Source organism: Mus caroli, unplaced genomic scaffold, assembly GCF_978045245.1.
Source record: "Mus caroli unplaced genomic scaffold, Mus_caroli_1 scaffold_17, whole genome shotgun sequence".
NCBI classification, from domain to species: domain Eukaryota; kingdom Metazoa; phylum Chordata; class Mammalia; order Rodentia; family Muridae; genus Mus; species Mus caroli.
This window is the reverse complement of record NW_028227272.1, coordinates 53,607,786-53,623,728: the sequence shown is the minus strand read 5'-3', so window position 1 is coordinate 53,623,728 and position 15,943 is coordinate 53,607,786. Positions and strand designations below refer to the sequence as shown.

The following is a 15,943-nucleotide window of genomic DNA, read 5'->3' as shown; positions in this document are numbered from 1 at the left end:
TCAAGAAGCTGTAGTATATGAGGATGACCAGCAGCAGACGGCAAGACAATCTAATAAAGCAGATGACAATGAAGTTAGGATGAAGATGGAGTGCACATGGAAACAAGGATGAAACATGTGAAAAAAAAAGCATTCCAGAGCACAGTGCCATTACCTAATGTTGTTGTCTTGGGAGCCTTGGTCCTAAGAGTGACAGGTGTGAGGGCTGTAGCAAGAACTGGATAGAAAGGAGGAAAATCAACCAAAGACAAATTAAAACTTCATGTTTAGGCTAATTTTGAGATTATCTTTAACCTCAAAACTAACAGGACAAGAGACACTCATTTCTTTCAAGTTTGGCTGGACCATGGATGGGTGCTCATGACATAGACTTGGAAGAAGGCGTGGTACAGAACTAACTAGGTCACAGTATGCGAGATGCTCTTCTGGATATTTGACTGACTGCCCCCATTACTGTTGAATTCTGCTGACCATATTTTTATGTTTTCACAATAGATGACTTTCTGAATACACTAAAAAAAGCTTTGTTATTGTCCTTGAGAGTCTATAGAAACTCATGAGATAGCTTCCTAAAGGTTTTGTCTATTGTTTGAAAAAATTATACAAATTAAAAGTTCATTTGTTGAAAAGTATAAAGACAAAACTAATGAAATATCCCCATTCAAAAAGTATTCCTTGATTTTAAAAGACCACTGAACCTTCTAGAAAAGGAGTCTCTATCATGGAAACAGTGGAACATTTCAAGATCATACACCTTTAACTTTGACAACTTACTATAATCATAACTTTTTAAAAATGATTGCTCCAAAGTATCAAAAAGGTTCTAGTTTACCAAGAAGCATTCTGAATAAAGAAGCATATTTTTGTAATTGTTGATGGATATGCAGCATAAACATGACAGACGGAGATTCACATGGAAACACAGGCTTAGTCAGGACCCTTTTAAAATGCACATGTCACAGTGTTGAGCAGTGAGTTACATGGTGGTTTGCTGTCCTGAAGTTAGTTCATGCATGGTGCTCTTGAATTCAACGAATAACTTGACATAGAACTGAGGATAATTTCAAGGTAAAGAATGTAATGGAGTAACAACAGAGGTTGGTGATGGAATGGTCATAAGATGCAGAAGTGGTGATATGATGGTATGACAGGAAAAGCACCAAGATTAGAAAGACACACATTCTTATTACCCACGGTCGCAGGTACTTCGGTGCTAAGAACACTGGGTTCGAGATCTGTAGCAGCAACTAATTAAAAACAATGAAATAAACATATGTGAAAAATCAGTAAGACAACAGTTCACTCTTACTGGAATAAGGAATGAGTTTAAGGAGCTATTTCCAATTTAATACTTGTTACTTGATGATTTGGTCACATTGTGCCCTGGTAAACATTTCAAGAAGTACTCGGTTGCTGCCTATACTTTGTGCTAAACCTCTTAATAGAGTCAAGGTGATATTCCTCTAAGTACATGGAATATCTCATTCCTACTACTATTGAAGGCTGTCCTAGAAATTTTAGACATTTACCAAAGCCACACAGATATAACTTGGGCTTTGGTATAGAAGCATTAAGAAAATAACATGTCTAAAAGTGCAGGAATACAACAGTTTTTCTGTATGAGATCCAGCCAAGGATAAGGCAAATGAGGCAAATGTACTCGAGGACTCATGAGTAGGCTTGGGCTGAGATCTCATGTATGACAAGGGTGCTCACTCAGCAAACCAGGATAAGGGACATTTAGTAAGTGTGGTACCGAGTGAACAGCTTGCTCCTTGCTAGAGTATTCTAGATAGATTGGCAGATCACTAATGGTTTTTGGATCAGATCCAAACTTCTGAATTCTTTCATTCAAGAACTGTTAACCATGAAGAATGTAACTTAATTAGCAATACCAAAAAAGGTATGCAGTAATAGAGACAATACTTAGGCAGAGATCATAAGCAAATCAGCTGCCACACAAGACCCTAATGTTTCTCCTTCTACACATGGCAATGGAGGTAACACTAGCCCATGCAGCACTTAATCTCCCACGAGCTCATCATTCTACCATTGGACTTCCTTATGGCTTCCCCAGAGCTTCTATAAGTATCCCTGTGACCAGACACTCAATTTACCAGGTTTGGTTAGAGGAGTCTCAGGAGTTGGTGTGGTTTGAGGTTTGGGACGTGGACGACGGGTTCGTTTTGGTGTTTTAGGAGCTGAGGAAAGAAAATCTTCATTATTACAAAGTTTGTAGTTCAAAAGCTATGGGGGGGGTGTGTGCTAAATGTAGTAAAACATCAGATTCTTCTCATATTTCAGGCAATTCAAATTTTCAACTTTTCAACTTGAAGGCCTATTGGATAGGTCAAGAGGTGAGGAGCAAAAATAGAACTTGTATAGAATGAAATTGGTAAGGAGACAGGAATAGTGGCCCCCACCTGTAGTCCAAACACTTGGGAGGTTGCAATAAGAAGAGTGCTAGTTTGAGGAAAACCCAACTGAGATACTAAGAAAACTTGAGGCTGGACTATATAGGGAGAATCACTCTTCACACAAAGATGCTGAGAATTCTTGCTAAAACATGGTGGTGGCAGCGATGGCTGGTCAGGAATTTTTTTTGGAAAATTTGTGAAAGTAAGACTGCACATATAACTAACTGAAATGTCAATCAAAGAACAAATGCCACATGGCAAAAGTGAATGAATGGTTAAACATAGCAAAGACTTTCAGATCTTTAGGAGACCCCTCAATAGTATAGAAATGGTTAAAATGATGAAAACTGCTTTCGTGAGTCACTCCCCAGAGCACACACAATGACAAAATGATTCCATGTTGTTACAAGCCTGACAGATGATGTGGGTTAGAATGATGGTGGGTCTCACAAGGGACAAGTTTTTTTGAAGAGCCTTAGTGATTTTCATAGAATGGCAGAGAGAATGATGGTGTTACCACGAGAAGAACAACATGTGACCATGACACTAATGGCATGAGTTTGGCAATGGCAAGACAAAGGACACAGCCAGCATCACAACATGTTAATACCTTTTGTTGTCACCCAAGTCTCAGTTTTGAGTGTCACAGGTTCACGTTCTCTTGGAGGAACTAAGCAAAGGCATTAAAATAAGCCAAATGATTGTTCTATACAACTGAAAAAAGAGATCTTTTCTTCATTATGAATCTCCCTAGCATAGTAAAGTCAGGTAACCGTTTTGTCACTGTTCATTTCTCATCTAATGAATAACCCAGAATGGACTGTGGAGGCATTGCTTAGCACTCAGATTAGGTAAGAAACCAAGGCATCAGCATGGTGAACTGGTGGGGTTGCTTTATCACAGACAAAGGAAGAGTACGCTCTTATAAGAAGGAAGAGGTTGCTGATGTCTATCAGCCCACTCCTCCCCTGCTCTGCCCTATCACATTCCTAAGACCTTGATATGCATGTCCAAGAGAATATGTATATTCTCTGAGATACAGAAAGGATTACTACAGCCTTGAAGGGAGAGCTCATCCATAGCTCTCCTCCAAAGACTCCTCTGACCAATTTCATTTATTTCTCCTTCTTCACTTTTTTTCCCTTCCCCTCTTTTAGTCAGCCAGGCTCTAGTATGATTTTAAGACTCTACTCCTTTTAAATCTCTAGTCCCTGGCTCCAAATACTTACTTACCTAAGACTTTTTGTTTATAACCCCAAATTCATCAATGCTCATGTACAGATTCTTCCTATACCATTTTCAACTATACTTATAAAGGTTTCCATGTTGTCTTATAAAAATCAAGATATTTCTATTTCACTCAAAGGTGTTAGTAGGATAAGGAGGAGGTGAAAGGTATTTAATAATGCTTTTTATTTGGATTGAATATGATTATCCTAAAGTGACTTTATTTTTAGGAGATAAAAAGTTGTTACAAAGATGTGTGGTTATGGAGAAGGTTGAAAATAGGAAGCAGTGGGTATCTCCTTGCCCCAAGGCTTCTTTTACAACATTGTTTGCTTGACATCTGTACAATGGAGATACTTGACCGCCTACCCCTCCCACACAGAATTGTATACTTGCTCTACTTGGGATACACTGGAGGTTCTCAGTCACTCAGAAAACCCTCACAGCCCTGCTAGGACACACTGCTAAGGTTGTTTAAACCAGCTACATAGGCTTTACCTGGTTTGGACTCGGTTACTTCAGGACTTGGTACAGGCTTTGGTTTGGGATGTGGGCGATGTTTTTTCCGTGGTTTTTGGGGAGCTAAAGGAAGAAATTATTGGATTACTTTGTATTTTCATCATTTATGAGTCAGGAAGCCATGGAAGGTGCAAAGATGATAGCTCGCTGGTTCTCACATGTTCATCATCTAGTTTTTTTTCTTCAATCATAATGAAGAAAAAAATACTATTTAATTATAGAAATTAAGGCTAGTAATTGTTATCTAAGTTTCAAAAGATGGCTTGGCTGGAACTAAAATGGATAAGGACAATTCCGAAATTTGAATGAATAGTGTGCATTTCTACTCTGATCTTTAAAAAATCCTTGATATGTTCTCTATATAATTATCAAGTAAAAATTTATTAAATAGAAACAAAACAACAAAATATTATGCACACAGAAAAAAAAAAGTGTAATGTAAATACAGGCCCTCTGGGCACTGAGAAGTGTTAATGCTTCTCCGTGTACCTGAGACTTATGACATGTTTGAAACACAGCTGCAGCAAAAGCACCCTTTAAACAAAACACAAAGCAGGACACACCTCCAAGTAGGTAACATGGCAGATAAATGGCCCAAAGAAGTTTCCTGTATAATGTCTTAAAAGCAGACAACTATAAACTCTTCATAATTTTTTAGATGAATATAAGTGAGTGGCCACAAAGACCCACCCAGCTGCCACCTGAATTGAGATGAAACTTTTGCTGTGACAAGAAGACTTGTTACAAAAATAGCTTAGCAACATTACCTAGTATTGTTACTTGGACCTCAGGTTTAAGAGTGACGGGTTCCAGGACTACAGCAGGAACTGGCCAAAAACAACACAAGCCAAGGAGATTTAAAAAATGCATACTGAGTTAGAACATTTATATATACTATATATATCTAAAATATCAACTGTCGCAAGGGAAAGAATATAATTAACTCTTTATCTGAAAATTTGCTTTTTAAGAGTTTGCTAAACTTTTGTTGGGATGGTTGTTGGTCTCAGCTTTTTAACTACCTAACTGACTAGAATAAAGAAGGGGAATAAAATGAGGAGGAGATATAAACAAGCATAGTAGTCAATGTGACATTCCGTAAGGTTTTTAATAAAAGAATTCTAGCCTATATAGAAAACACTGCATTAGAAAATATTTTAGTGCATTCATTTAATATAGCCTTAGAAAAGTAAGCTAAAAAGCATGAGTTACCATGTTTAACTAAACACTGATACAAGTTTGAAGCATATATTAAAAAAATAATCACTACATGGCTTGTGTTGGTCTTGCCAATCTTATGAAATTTGACACCTCCATGCAAACCATGAGAGAGCAGCATAAAGATGGCTACTAGTCTAACACCCAATGTAGCATCCGTCTTCCCCAGGAGCATAAAAAGTGGAAATCAAAGAGTCTATCTGTGAATGATGCAGTGTCTCTGTATCTTACCTAAACTCTGACTCAAATCTTCATAGCCCCTCTTCTGCTGGCCTCTAATAGAGCCTTTCAAAGGCAATAGCATCAACAAAGTGAGTGAATACCTACAGTCCATCTGGACTGGACTGTGTTTCTGGCTGATCCTCTATTTTCTCTATTGATCAAAATCCTGTACTGTATTCAAGGTCCAAACCCAGTCAACTTTAATATTGTCTTTTTCTAGATTTCAGATTGTTACTTTGTGGGTATATTGTGCAGCATGGCCTTAGTTTATTGTAGTATAAAAGGAGGAGGAGGAGAAGGAGAAGAAGAAGAAGAAACAACTTTGTACAGCGGGTCTATTATTTACAATTGCAAATGTGAGTCTGGGAAAATGTAAAGGCTTAGGATTTGTTTACTTAAACTAAATATACTGAGCTTGCTGGTGTAGTTTCACTATTAAGATTTGAATAGAAATGTATAGTTTGAAATTTACTAAATACAAAGTTGCAATAGAAGGCCTTACATTGAATTTTTTTTAAAGGCATTCCAGCTCCTAATGGGTCTCACCCACCTGTATTTTCCTTACAACATCAACAGAAGTTACTGATGCTGCTTGAGTCCTCTCACTCACAGGTGTAAGAGCTGCTACTGCTTACCACAAGCCCTGCTTTGAGTCTCTGATGGGAAAGACCATCAGGTTCACCCAGAAGCCATGTAACTCCCAAATTTACCAGTTTTTGTTTCAGGTGCTTGAGGGCTCAAGGTGGCTTTAGGTCGGGGTCGTGGACGGTGGGTTCTTTGTGATATTTTGCTAGCTGAGAAAAGAGAAACCTCATGTTACTTTGGCCCTTATGGCCTTGGATACTGCAAAGAGCGCCTTCAATAGCTCTCAGATTTCCTAAACTGGCAGGCGTTTGTTCTTTTAGTTTGAATTTTTCATTCCCTAAAACAAGCATGTCTTTTTGTCATTGATGGTGGTTTGAAGTAAAATCCCTGTTGTTGAGTTGCTCGTTCAATGCAAGAAGACTCATACTCATTTGGAGAAAGCAATAGACCTCCACTTTAGAGAAAATGATTGAAAAGGAATCAGTTAAGGAAGGGTGGGAGAGTTTTGGGTCACAGTATGATAGAAGCCAATAATTTAACATTTCAAATGGGTCATCCCTAATTTGTCAAATTTATAGTAACACATATCATTACTTAAATCATTACTTACATATATCATTATGTACATATCATTACTTAAGATATATCACCAAAGAAATGAAAAGACTGTATAATCATTTTCAAAAACAAGTATAGAAACCTAGATGTTCGAAGGAGTAGTTGCCATTGATGGGCAGTCATTCCACTGTGGTTAAAACTCAGTGGTAATACAGAATTCTGTGATGCACAAGACAACAAAGCACTTTGAATAGTTCCGTGTGGATATTGGTATTCGAACTAAGTTCACGTTTAGCTCTCATAAACACAACAGGAAGCAAGTCTGTAAGAAGCTTGGAACTCTCTAGCAGATGGCTAAAGATGATGGGTACTTTCTCAGGAAGGTGGAAAGGCCACCTCATGGGGATGGAGGCTTAATGGATTATTCAATGAGCAATAGAAGCACTTGGAAAGTAAGAGTGTTACCTAGTGTTGTCCGAGGGGCCTCAGTTCTAAAAGCAACAGGTGTTTCAAGGTCTGTAACTCGTTCAAGGTCTGTAATAGGAACTGAATTAACAAATAGGAGCTTTTAAAAAACATGTATAAGCACACAATATTTTTTTCAAAATGATTCTGCTAGCATAACACAGCATCTAGAATGTGTGTATGTATATACATATAATATGTAATATGTAATATATAATATACAATTTTATATACATATACACACATTTTTTCTGGTTGAAGTGTATTATGAACTGAATTGTGTCCTCATAATTTATATACTGAAGAGGTAAATCGAAGTGGGCTGTATTTGAAGACAGTATGTTTAAAGATGTAACTAAGGGATTAATAAGGTCAGGGCTCTCCAATTTGTCAAATGTCCTTATTAGAAGAGACAGTAGGTATGAACATATATAGAAAAAAGACCATGTGATAATGTAGCAAGGCAGCCATTTATGATCCAAGGAAAGGCCTCAGGGAAAACCAGACCCAGAACCACTTTGGTCTTTGAGTTGTAACTTCCAGAGCTATAAGAATAGATCGCTGTTAAGAAACCAATATGTAACACTGTGAGATGGCTGGCCTAGTAAAACTCAAGGCAATTATTAATCCTTCTGTCCAGACAAACAGTAGCTAGCACTGTTCTCCCTGATAGGCATCATCCTTGCTCTCATTTTGTAATGCTGCAGGCAAGCCGTTCCTCATGCTACAATGCTTCTCTGACTCTAACAGGAAAGATTTCAGGGCATCTTTACCCATGCCCATACATATGCTTCCAATGTTTTGTAAGGACTATATAGCAATCTAACTTGTATTTTGGAACACTGAAAAGAAAATAACTACCAGGTTCATGAAAATAGGACTGCATAAAAAGTTCTGTAGTTAAGAAATACATGAGAAGTCATTAAAACAAACAAACAAACTTCTCATGATTTCATTAGTTGCCAAACAGAGAAATAAAACATCTTAGATGCATCCCTTCCAATTGTAAAGGTCTTGCCAGCCAATAATGCCCCCTTTTTAAGGGACACCTATAACAATGTGATATTTGCAAGCATTGATGGTTCTCAGGCTCTTTGAACCAAGGACCCTTTGTTTATCATGAAGACCTAGTGTATCTAGAGTTGAGTAGCTTTAAGTTTGTGTTCTCTCAGACAAGTTTTGGGGATTAAAAAGAGATAAGCTTGAGTTATTTTAAAGTTATGGTTCAACATACTAGAAAATTAAAAAAAAATCTCTAGGGATTTTAAGGCTTGGTGAACTTTCTTGAGTTCTGGGCCATGTATGAAAGCTGTACCCCATAGAGTATTATTTTATCTTTTGTTTTAGAAAGGGCTTTTGAGGGGGAAATACCAATATACCAATTGAAATTATTAGGTGAGAAAGTCAAGACTGGAATTTTCAAACCATTCTCCAAAAATTATCTGATTGGGCTAACATGGCTGAGAATCATCTAAATTATGATAGATGGAGAGAGAAGACTTCAATTCATATTAAGGTTGAAGTTTCCTATTTAAAGATCTTAACCTGATGTTATGCTATTCAGACTACTAAATCAGATTGAAAATATGCTATTCAATGTATGAAATCACATTGCCAACATATTAACAAACAAAAGAGAAGCTTGGCAGGCACAAATCAGAGGTAGGCACAACAAAGACACATGAAACTGGTTTAACAAGAATTTTGGTTAAACCAAAACTATAAAGCAACAGGTAAATACCTTAAAGCAATTTATGAGGCAGACCAATCACACAAACTAGATCCATGCATATAACGAACAACAGGCAAGTGCTTCTAAGGATGCTCAGTTCAAATGAAATGAAGAATGTAATTGGGTGGCAACATGATCCCATGTTGATGATGAACAATGACGATGAACAGAAAATGTATTTGCTGAGAGTCAGGAGTATCGTTACCTATTGTGGTCACTGGATCCTCTTTTAAAGGAGTAACTGGTTCAAAGACTGGAGTAGGAACTAGCCAGAAATAACAAAACCAAAGTAAACAAAAAGTCCAATCCAAACATTAAATTTATCAAAAACTACTAAATTCAATTAATACAAATTCTAGCAGAATAGAAACATTTCTGAAACATACTTGAAACACTCAGCCATGTTGTTAACTCTGAACCAAGAGAATATAGATAGTATCTCGACTCTTAGATGTGAACTCATTTCTTAGGAGGGAACCAAAAGCCTTGCAGGTACAGGCCTGTCAGTTGTCCTTATCTTCTTATGATCTGAGCCTACTTAATGTGTCGAACAGATAGCTAAGGTTTGAATACGGCTTGTGTCCTCTGAGGCCCAGCCCACAGTTACTGTTAGGAAGCAGTGGTACCTTTGAATGGTGGGATCTAGTGAAAAGGTCTTAGATCATTGAGGGCATGAGATGGCTTGCACAACCCCTTGATAGTTCTGTATAACCTTTTGAGCTTTCCAGAGAGGATAAATATTAGAGGAAAAAGAAATTGGCTCTTCCAGTGTCCTCTATTCCTGGTTTGAGATATGATCACTTGCTAGATCTTATATATACACCTACCATAGCACCACACCATGAGGTGATACAAGCTTGGAACAGCCTTCACCACAGAACCTGTGATGTGTAGCTATGAGAATTCAAGTATTTGAATTAGACAATCCTCTCGTTTGCAAGTAGCCCACGCTAGTAGTTTTGTTATAGTGAACAAAGCTGACTGATAGCTAGACCAAGTCCACCTCACCAAAAAGATACCCAACTTGAGTACTTCAGAGAATATTACAAGGGACAGCTACTCTCTCTGTGGCATATCAAGGCACCCAAAGAAAGTGTGGCCATAAATCAGTTATCTGATGAGCTCTAAGCTCCCAAGGTCGACATTAAAAACTCTTCAATATGCCCTATAGGCCATTATATGCAGGAGCCTCATGAAAGCCATTCAGTTCCTAGAAGCCTTATCTTTTTTGTAAGAGGAGACTTGCTTCCTTACACTGGCTCTCCTGCATGCTCTGCCCTTCAAGTCTACGCTATCTTCTCTGTAGGTATTACTTTTACATTTATAAACAGTTTTAGGAAACAAACACATGGCATCCAAAACAATGTACTTCGGAGACCATAGCCTGCCTCTACAGAGCCTGAAGCCTGAAGTATCAACCCCCTAGCGCCATACAGAAAATGCTTATTGTGGCCTTGTTGTTATCCAATGCTAACTATGTATGACTCACAGGCCTTGACAGTAACTGAGAAATCGTCTCCCACTAGTACAATCATATACTTGTTCTCTTGCTCACTATGATTGCTTGGTAATGACTAGCATAGCCAGGAAAACAACCATGGCAGGGAAAATCCTAGCACGCAGGGCATAAGGACTCTCTGCCCCTATCCCCCACCTTATCCCTTATCTGAGTTATTGACCCTCAGTTGCTATTGTACTTTCTATGGGACCTGCTTGGATAGGCTGTCAGAATTCTTAACCCAGGATCTACACATTACCCAGTTCTGTTGGAGATGCTGCAGGACTCCTGGTGGTTTTAGGTTTGGGATGTGGATAGCCTGGTTGTTGAGGCAGTTTGGGAACTGAAGGAAAAGATATCAGGTTAATACAGGATATTGGGTTGCAGAAATGGTGTCTAGGAATACACTTCTTATAGTTTTGTGAAATTTCCCTTTTGAGTTTTGGAATATTTGTCTTTGTTTTGATATTGTGCTTTTTTCACTTGCATTTGTCTGAGAAACAAAGCTCATAAAGAAATATGAGTTTATATATCAAGAATATTTCCTATAGGTTCTCATAAGGACTTGTGAGTGAAGACATGCTCCAAAGACTTGAAGAGTTACAGCATGCACAAGTACAGGTATGGGTGTTTCATGCTAATGGTAGTCTGAATAACTTCAAATGACCAGTCTTGAATACATTTTCTACCTTCATCCACAACAAAGCAAAGTTTTATTATTCCTTAAAATGGCAAAAACTAAATAATGTAGTCGGTGAAAATGCAGAAAGTTAGAGCTTCAAAAAGACCCAATCATATTATAAGAACTACACAAATTAACTCAGCCTAGAAGGTGCATAGGTTCCCCTGTAGCCATGAACAGAGATGGATGCCCCACAGCAAAAATGTGGATGTGATAAACCTAATATGCACAGAAGCAGAGACAAGACAAATCTAAGCTGTGATAGTGAATCTATTTTATATATATTCATATATATACATACATAATTTTTCAATAAGTTGACTCTCATAAAAATAAGAGTCCTTTTAACACACATAAACATATTAAGTAGTTGGATGACAGAAAATACAGAAGTCTTGTGAAGCAGCGGTCATGGGAATGATAAAATGGGAAGGAAATGAAGATGCAGAAAAACATGGTATACCATTACCTAATGTTGTCCCTGGAGCCTCAGTACTAATAAATGGTTCAAGGCTTGTAGCAGGAACTGATTGAAAGAATCAAAGAAACCTTATGAATGCGTGAAATATTAGAAAATTCATCTTACCAGTAAAAACATGTTTTCTTAGACTGCAACATTATTTTTAATGTTCTTAATCTGAAGAAAATGAATATATTTTGTTTCTGTAAATACTTCTCCAAAGAATCACTCATTTGATTCAGAGATTAATCACAGCATATCTCTTTGAGCTCAGGTATATAATCCTACTGCTGGCTAATTATCCAATTTTAACTAACACTCTCTTATAGAGAAAATATGACTCATCATCAGAAAAAGATACCCGGAACTTTTATAAAAGGTAAAAATCAGAGTATGCATCCACTATAAACATTGACCAATGCCAGATGCAATGAGCAGTTCAGATATGCCTGATGGTTTGCAGACTCTGTGGTGATTCACAATGACTTGCTAATACTTTTTGTCACAACAGATATTAAGTTTGTATTTGTATCCTCCCTTGAGTATATACTGGACACATGGCTTACTAGAACCAGATAGAGAGAAACAGGTGTATAGGGTGAGAAGGGGGCAGAGGGGAATGATAGAAAGTGCTAAGGTCACACTAACACATACACATGGAGGACACTAACATATATATATATATGTATGTATGTTAGTGTCCTCCATGTGTATGATATATATATATATATATATATATATATATGTGTGTGTGTGTGTGTGTGTGTGTGTGTGTGTTCATAGCTATAAGTAATTTGAAAGCACACCCATTAAGAGGTAAAGTCTTTAGAGAATAGAGTTAATTAACAAGATAAGGAATCACTCCTTAGTTTTCGTCATCATTGGGTTGGGTTATCATGACTTCTCTGAACAGAAAGAGAATGATTTTGTGGAGAAGTGAGAACTATTAAGTCTCATACGATCGAGTTGAAGAATTCAGCCCTGCCTATCTCTTTAGTTAATTCTGTAAGCCTGTTTGGCATATCTGACAGAAGAGCATCAATACATTATCCTGCCTGGGAAGTCATTTGTCATGTTCTCCATGTGTTAGCCTTTGTTCCTTCATCCTTCCAACCTTCAAATCCTGAGCTAACTTCTTATTCATTATTTCGGATATTTCCACAAGGCTCCTAATATGTAGCATTTGTGTTGCTCTCCTTATCTTACATTGGCATGAACATGCTACCTTATATTACTTTCTGTTTATCCAGGAACAGGCTGGTTTTGTTGTATTACCAACTAATTGGTCAATGGAACACACCTCCTACTTCAGAGCCATGGGCTGAGGTGGCTTAGGAGAGCAAGTATGAGCTTAATGAGTATAGATAGGAGCAGATGTTTAGCCCAAACTATATTAATCAGTCTTCTCTTTAAGAAGTGAGTATAATCAGAGAGTAAGTAAATAAAATGGCCATTGAAAGACACTATTCTTAAAAGGGAACCATAAGCTGCCTAGCTATGTGCTGTTCTCTTTGCAAACCAGGAGTTTTCACCCTAAGGAGATATGTAGGATACCCTCTAACACAGAGTAAATCGCAAACCACATATTTACCCAATATTGTATGAGGCACTTCTGGATGGGGTGTGGTTTGAGGTTTGGGACGTGGACGGCGGACTTTTTTTGTTGTTGAAGCTGACGGAAGAAAATTTAGAATTAACTCAGTGCTTACGAGTTCATAATCTCCGCCTAGGATGATATACCCTGTCTGAGCATTTTTTTTAAAGCCTTTAATAGTTTGAGATAAGAGATCCTATCAGTAAGGTTTGAATTTTTTCTCTAATATATTAACAGATTTTTTTAATAATAGAAAATCCTCCAGCAACAAAAATAATCAATAATTATATTTAAGAAATAGAAGTTAGGAACACTCCCTATTTTTTGAATGTACCTCTAACCGCAGATTGGTTATAACTCCACATTCAACTCTAGTGGTGTAAATTTTGAACCAACTCTACAGTAATGCTTTTAGTAAAACATGACTGTGCCTAGGGAAGTTCTGCACTTGGTGATTTACTAGAGTGTTTTTGAAAGTCACTGAAACAACTGCAGAGCCAAAACCAGTTACACAGAACTTGAGTACAGAAAGCAAACTTGTCATACGAGCTTCACTGTTCCACCACTAGAGCTTCATTAGAGGCCTAAAGGAGAGCCAGATGACATAACTATCCAATGAGACACTGCCTGACGTGACACAATTCCAAGACAGTGCATAGACCAGATAGCTGTATTGAATTAAGCCAAGATTCCTTTCTGTTGAAAAGTAAGAAAATTTTCAATACTTTGAGATGATTCCTATAGAGGGGTGTCACCATCATCTTCTCAGCAACCATGGCAAAGCTCAACGGTGACCAGAAACAAGTACCCACAGAAGGATAGGAAGAACCATTACCTAAAGGTGGCTCAGGAGTGATAGGTCCCAAGTCTGCTGGGAAATGATCAAAGGCAATTTAAAACAAAGAAATGATAAACCCATCAGAAAAGCCATCAATTTCTCCCCAATATGAGGTTTCCCAGACTAGTATCAGTTCTATAGTCAACAATAACAACAACAACAACAAATTCCAAAACCTTTAAAGTTTATATAGGAGTCCACAGGTGTTTGTACAACATGGCTCTATCCTTGGCATTTATACATAGTTAATAGCAAGTTTGCTTGTTTATCTACAGGGTTAGCTATAAGTTTTGATTGCTTTTAAATTAGCAATAATGTGATAGAAAACTCTGCTTAGACAAATGTTATACATGAATAAGATCATACGAGAACAATTATGATAAATAACAATTGGAAAAATTAATGTGAAAGCCAATTATGGTGAGTCTGTATAATAGAAAACAAATCCTAGAGTCATGATAAATATGATTATTGATATATTTAAGGAGACACAGTGAATATTAACTTCACTATACTGAAGGAAAATTAGACAGTGCTTGATTTTGTTAAGAGTCTACTTTGAGAAAATGATGAAGACTTATGTTTGAGCAAATGCAAAAAAGATCTAGCCCTGGACGATCCATGGAACTTGTTACTACATCTCTTAATTACCAAGGCAGAAAAGACCTGGCTCTGAACAGTAGCAGGATATACCAATGAGCTCAAAGTAGCCATTGAAGTTGGGCATCTGAGATCTTTGTGGACCTTCCGAAAATAACATCATTGTTCAACTAAGCAAATACCACCCTTCTCAGTCTGACAATACTCCTAGTTCCTATCTTTCTATTGTCTGTCCCCTCTTCCCCAAGACAAGGCACCTTCTTGTCTCTGTAGGCTCAGGCTCAATCTTGCTGGCAAATCTATAAAGGTTTCAGGTTACACGTATTAGCCCATATATACATTTTTTTTTAAACTGAAGAACTTATTATTTGTCTAACAGTTGGTAAAACAGTGACTACTTTCTGCGGCTCCCTATCCTTTACTTTCATTCATGGGAGTTGTTCCTTTGGTCATCTAAGTCACTTGTTACCTCTAGTGCATAGCTCACAGATGCTAATGAGGTGTTTCATCAAGTAAACTAAATAGATGGGTTTTTCCAATTTATGATCAAAGAGAAAAGTGTAATTAAATGTCGGAGGAAGAAAAAAAATTCAGGTATCAAGGAATTCTTCATGGAAACAGCATAGGAAAGCCTAGGGATTGGACAGAACACCATGCTGGTGGTAGCTGCTTCCTAAGGCCTTCACCCTTAATTGCATGTGTAATTACTACCCAGAGAAGAACTACATGAGCCAAGAACCACATTTACCTGGTTTACTATGAGGTATCTTTGGACTTTGGGTGGTTTTGTATTTGGTATGTTGACGTTGAGTTGTTGGTCTTGGTGGTTTTGGAGCTAGAGAAAGCAAAGTGGTTACTGTGATTGTATGAGTTCAGGACTAAAGAAAGATGAACATGTGAATGTAAAGTTGCTGAGACCTCAGATTCTCCAGTCAGAGGAAAAAAATGTCTCTGGTTTGGAATTATTTCTTAGTAATATGTATGTAAAACCAGTTTGGTCAGCTGACTGTCGAGACAGACTGTATGACATTGTTTTTATTATTCTGAAAACTTAATTGTTAATTGCTACCATCAGAGAGGTCTCAGACCCAAAGAGAGTCAGATGCATGGTATGTTATCACATCAGAGAGACCTGGGCTAACCTGCTTTTGGATAATTGTCCTTAGAAAGACTCAGTTTCAAGATACAACCCATAAAATTAGCATTTTAAAATTTTTTACACTTTCTAAAATCACTTGCATACAATGGAAGTCTTTCATATCTTCAAAATAAAAAGAACTCAAGAACCATAGCTTAAGGGGTAGGCACTCTGACGTGGGTCTAATCTT

General features: G+C 37.5%; 1 protein-coding gene across 7 annotated transcripts in view; it reads right to left on the bottom strand.

The window, feature by feature from the left end:
• The window catches only part of Abi3bp (ABI family member 3 binding protein), a 217,080-nt gene that overhangs the window by 55,422 nt on the left and 145,715 nt on the right, over window positions 1-15,943 (bottom strand). The window contains exons 24-37 of one of the 7 annotated variants that reach the window (XM_085832338.1): window positions 15,364-15,450; window positions 14,013-14,048; window positions 13,175-13,255; window positions 11,593-11,649; window positions 10,701-10,784; window positions 9,149-9,208; window positions 7,212-7,292; window positions 6,314-6,397; window positions 4,931-4,990; window positions 4,143-4,226; window positions 3,028-3,087; window positions 2,118-2,201; window positions 1,191-1,247; window positions 155-217 (exon numbers count right to left, since the gene is read on the bottom strand). The exons of the other annotated variants lie outside the window; for them this stretch is intronic. Coding sequence (XP_085688464.1) covers window positions 155-217; window positions 1,191-1,247; window positions 2,118-2,201; window positions 3,028-3,087; window positions 4,143-4,226; window positions 4,931-4,990; window positions 6,314-6,397; window positions 7,212-7,292; window positions 9,149-9,208; window positions 10,701-10,784; window positions 11,593-11,649; window positions 13,175-13,255; window positions 14,013-14,048; window positions 15,364-15,450 — 978 coding nt within the window. The remainder of the gene's footprint in view (window positions 1-154; window positions 218-1,190; window positions 1,248-2,117; window positions 2,202-3,027; window positions 3,088-4,142; window positions 4,227-4,930; window positions 4,991-6,313; window positions 6,398-7,211; window positions 7,293-9,148; window positions 9,209-10,700; window positions 10,785-11,592; window positions 11,650-13,174; window positions 13,256-14,012; window positions 14,049-15,363; window positions 15,451-15,943) is intronic. 7 annotated transcript variants of the gene reach the window in all.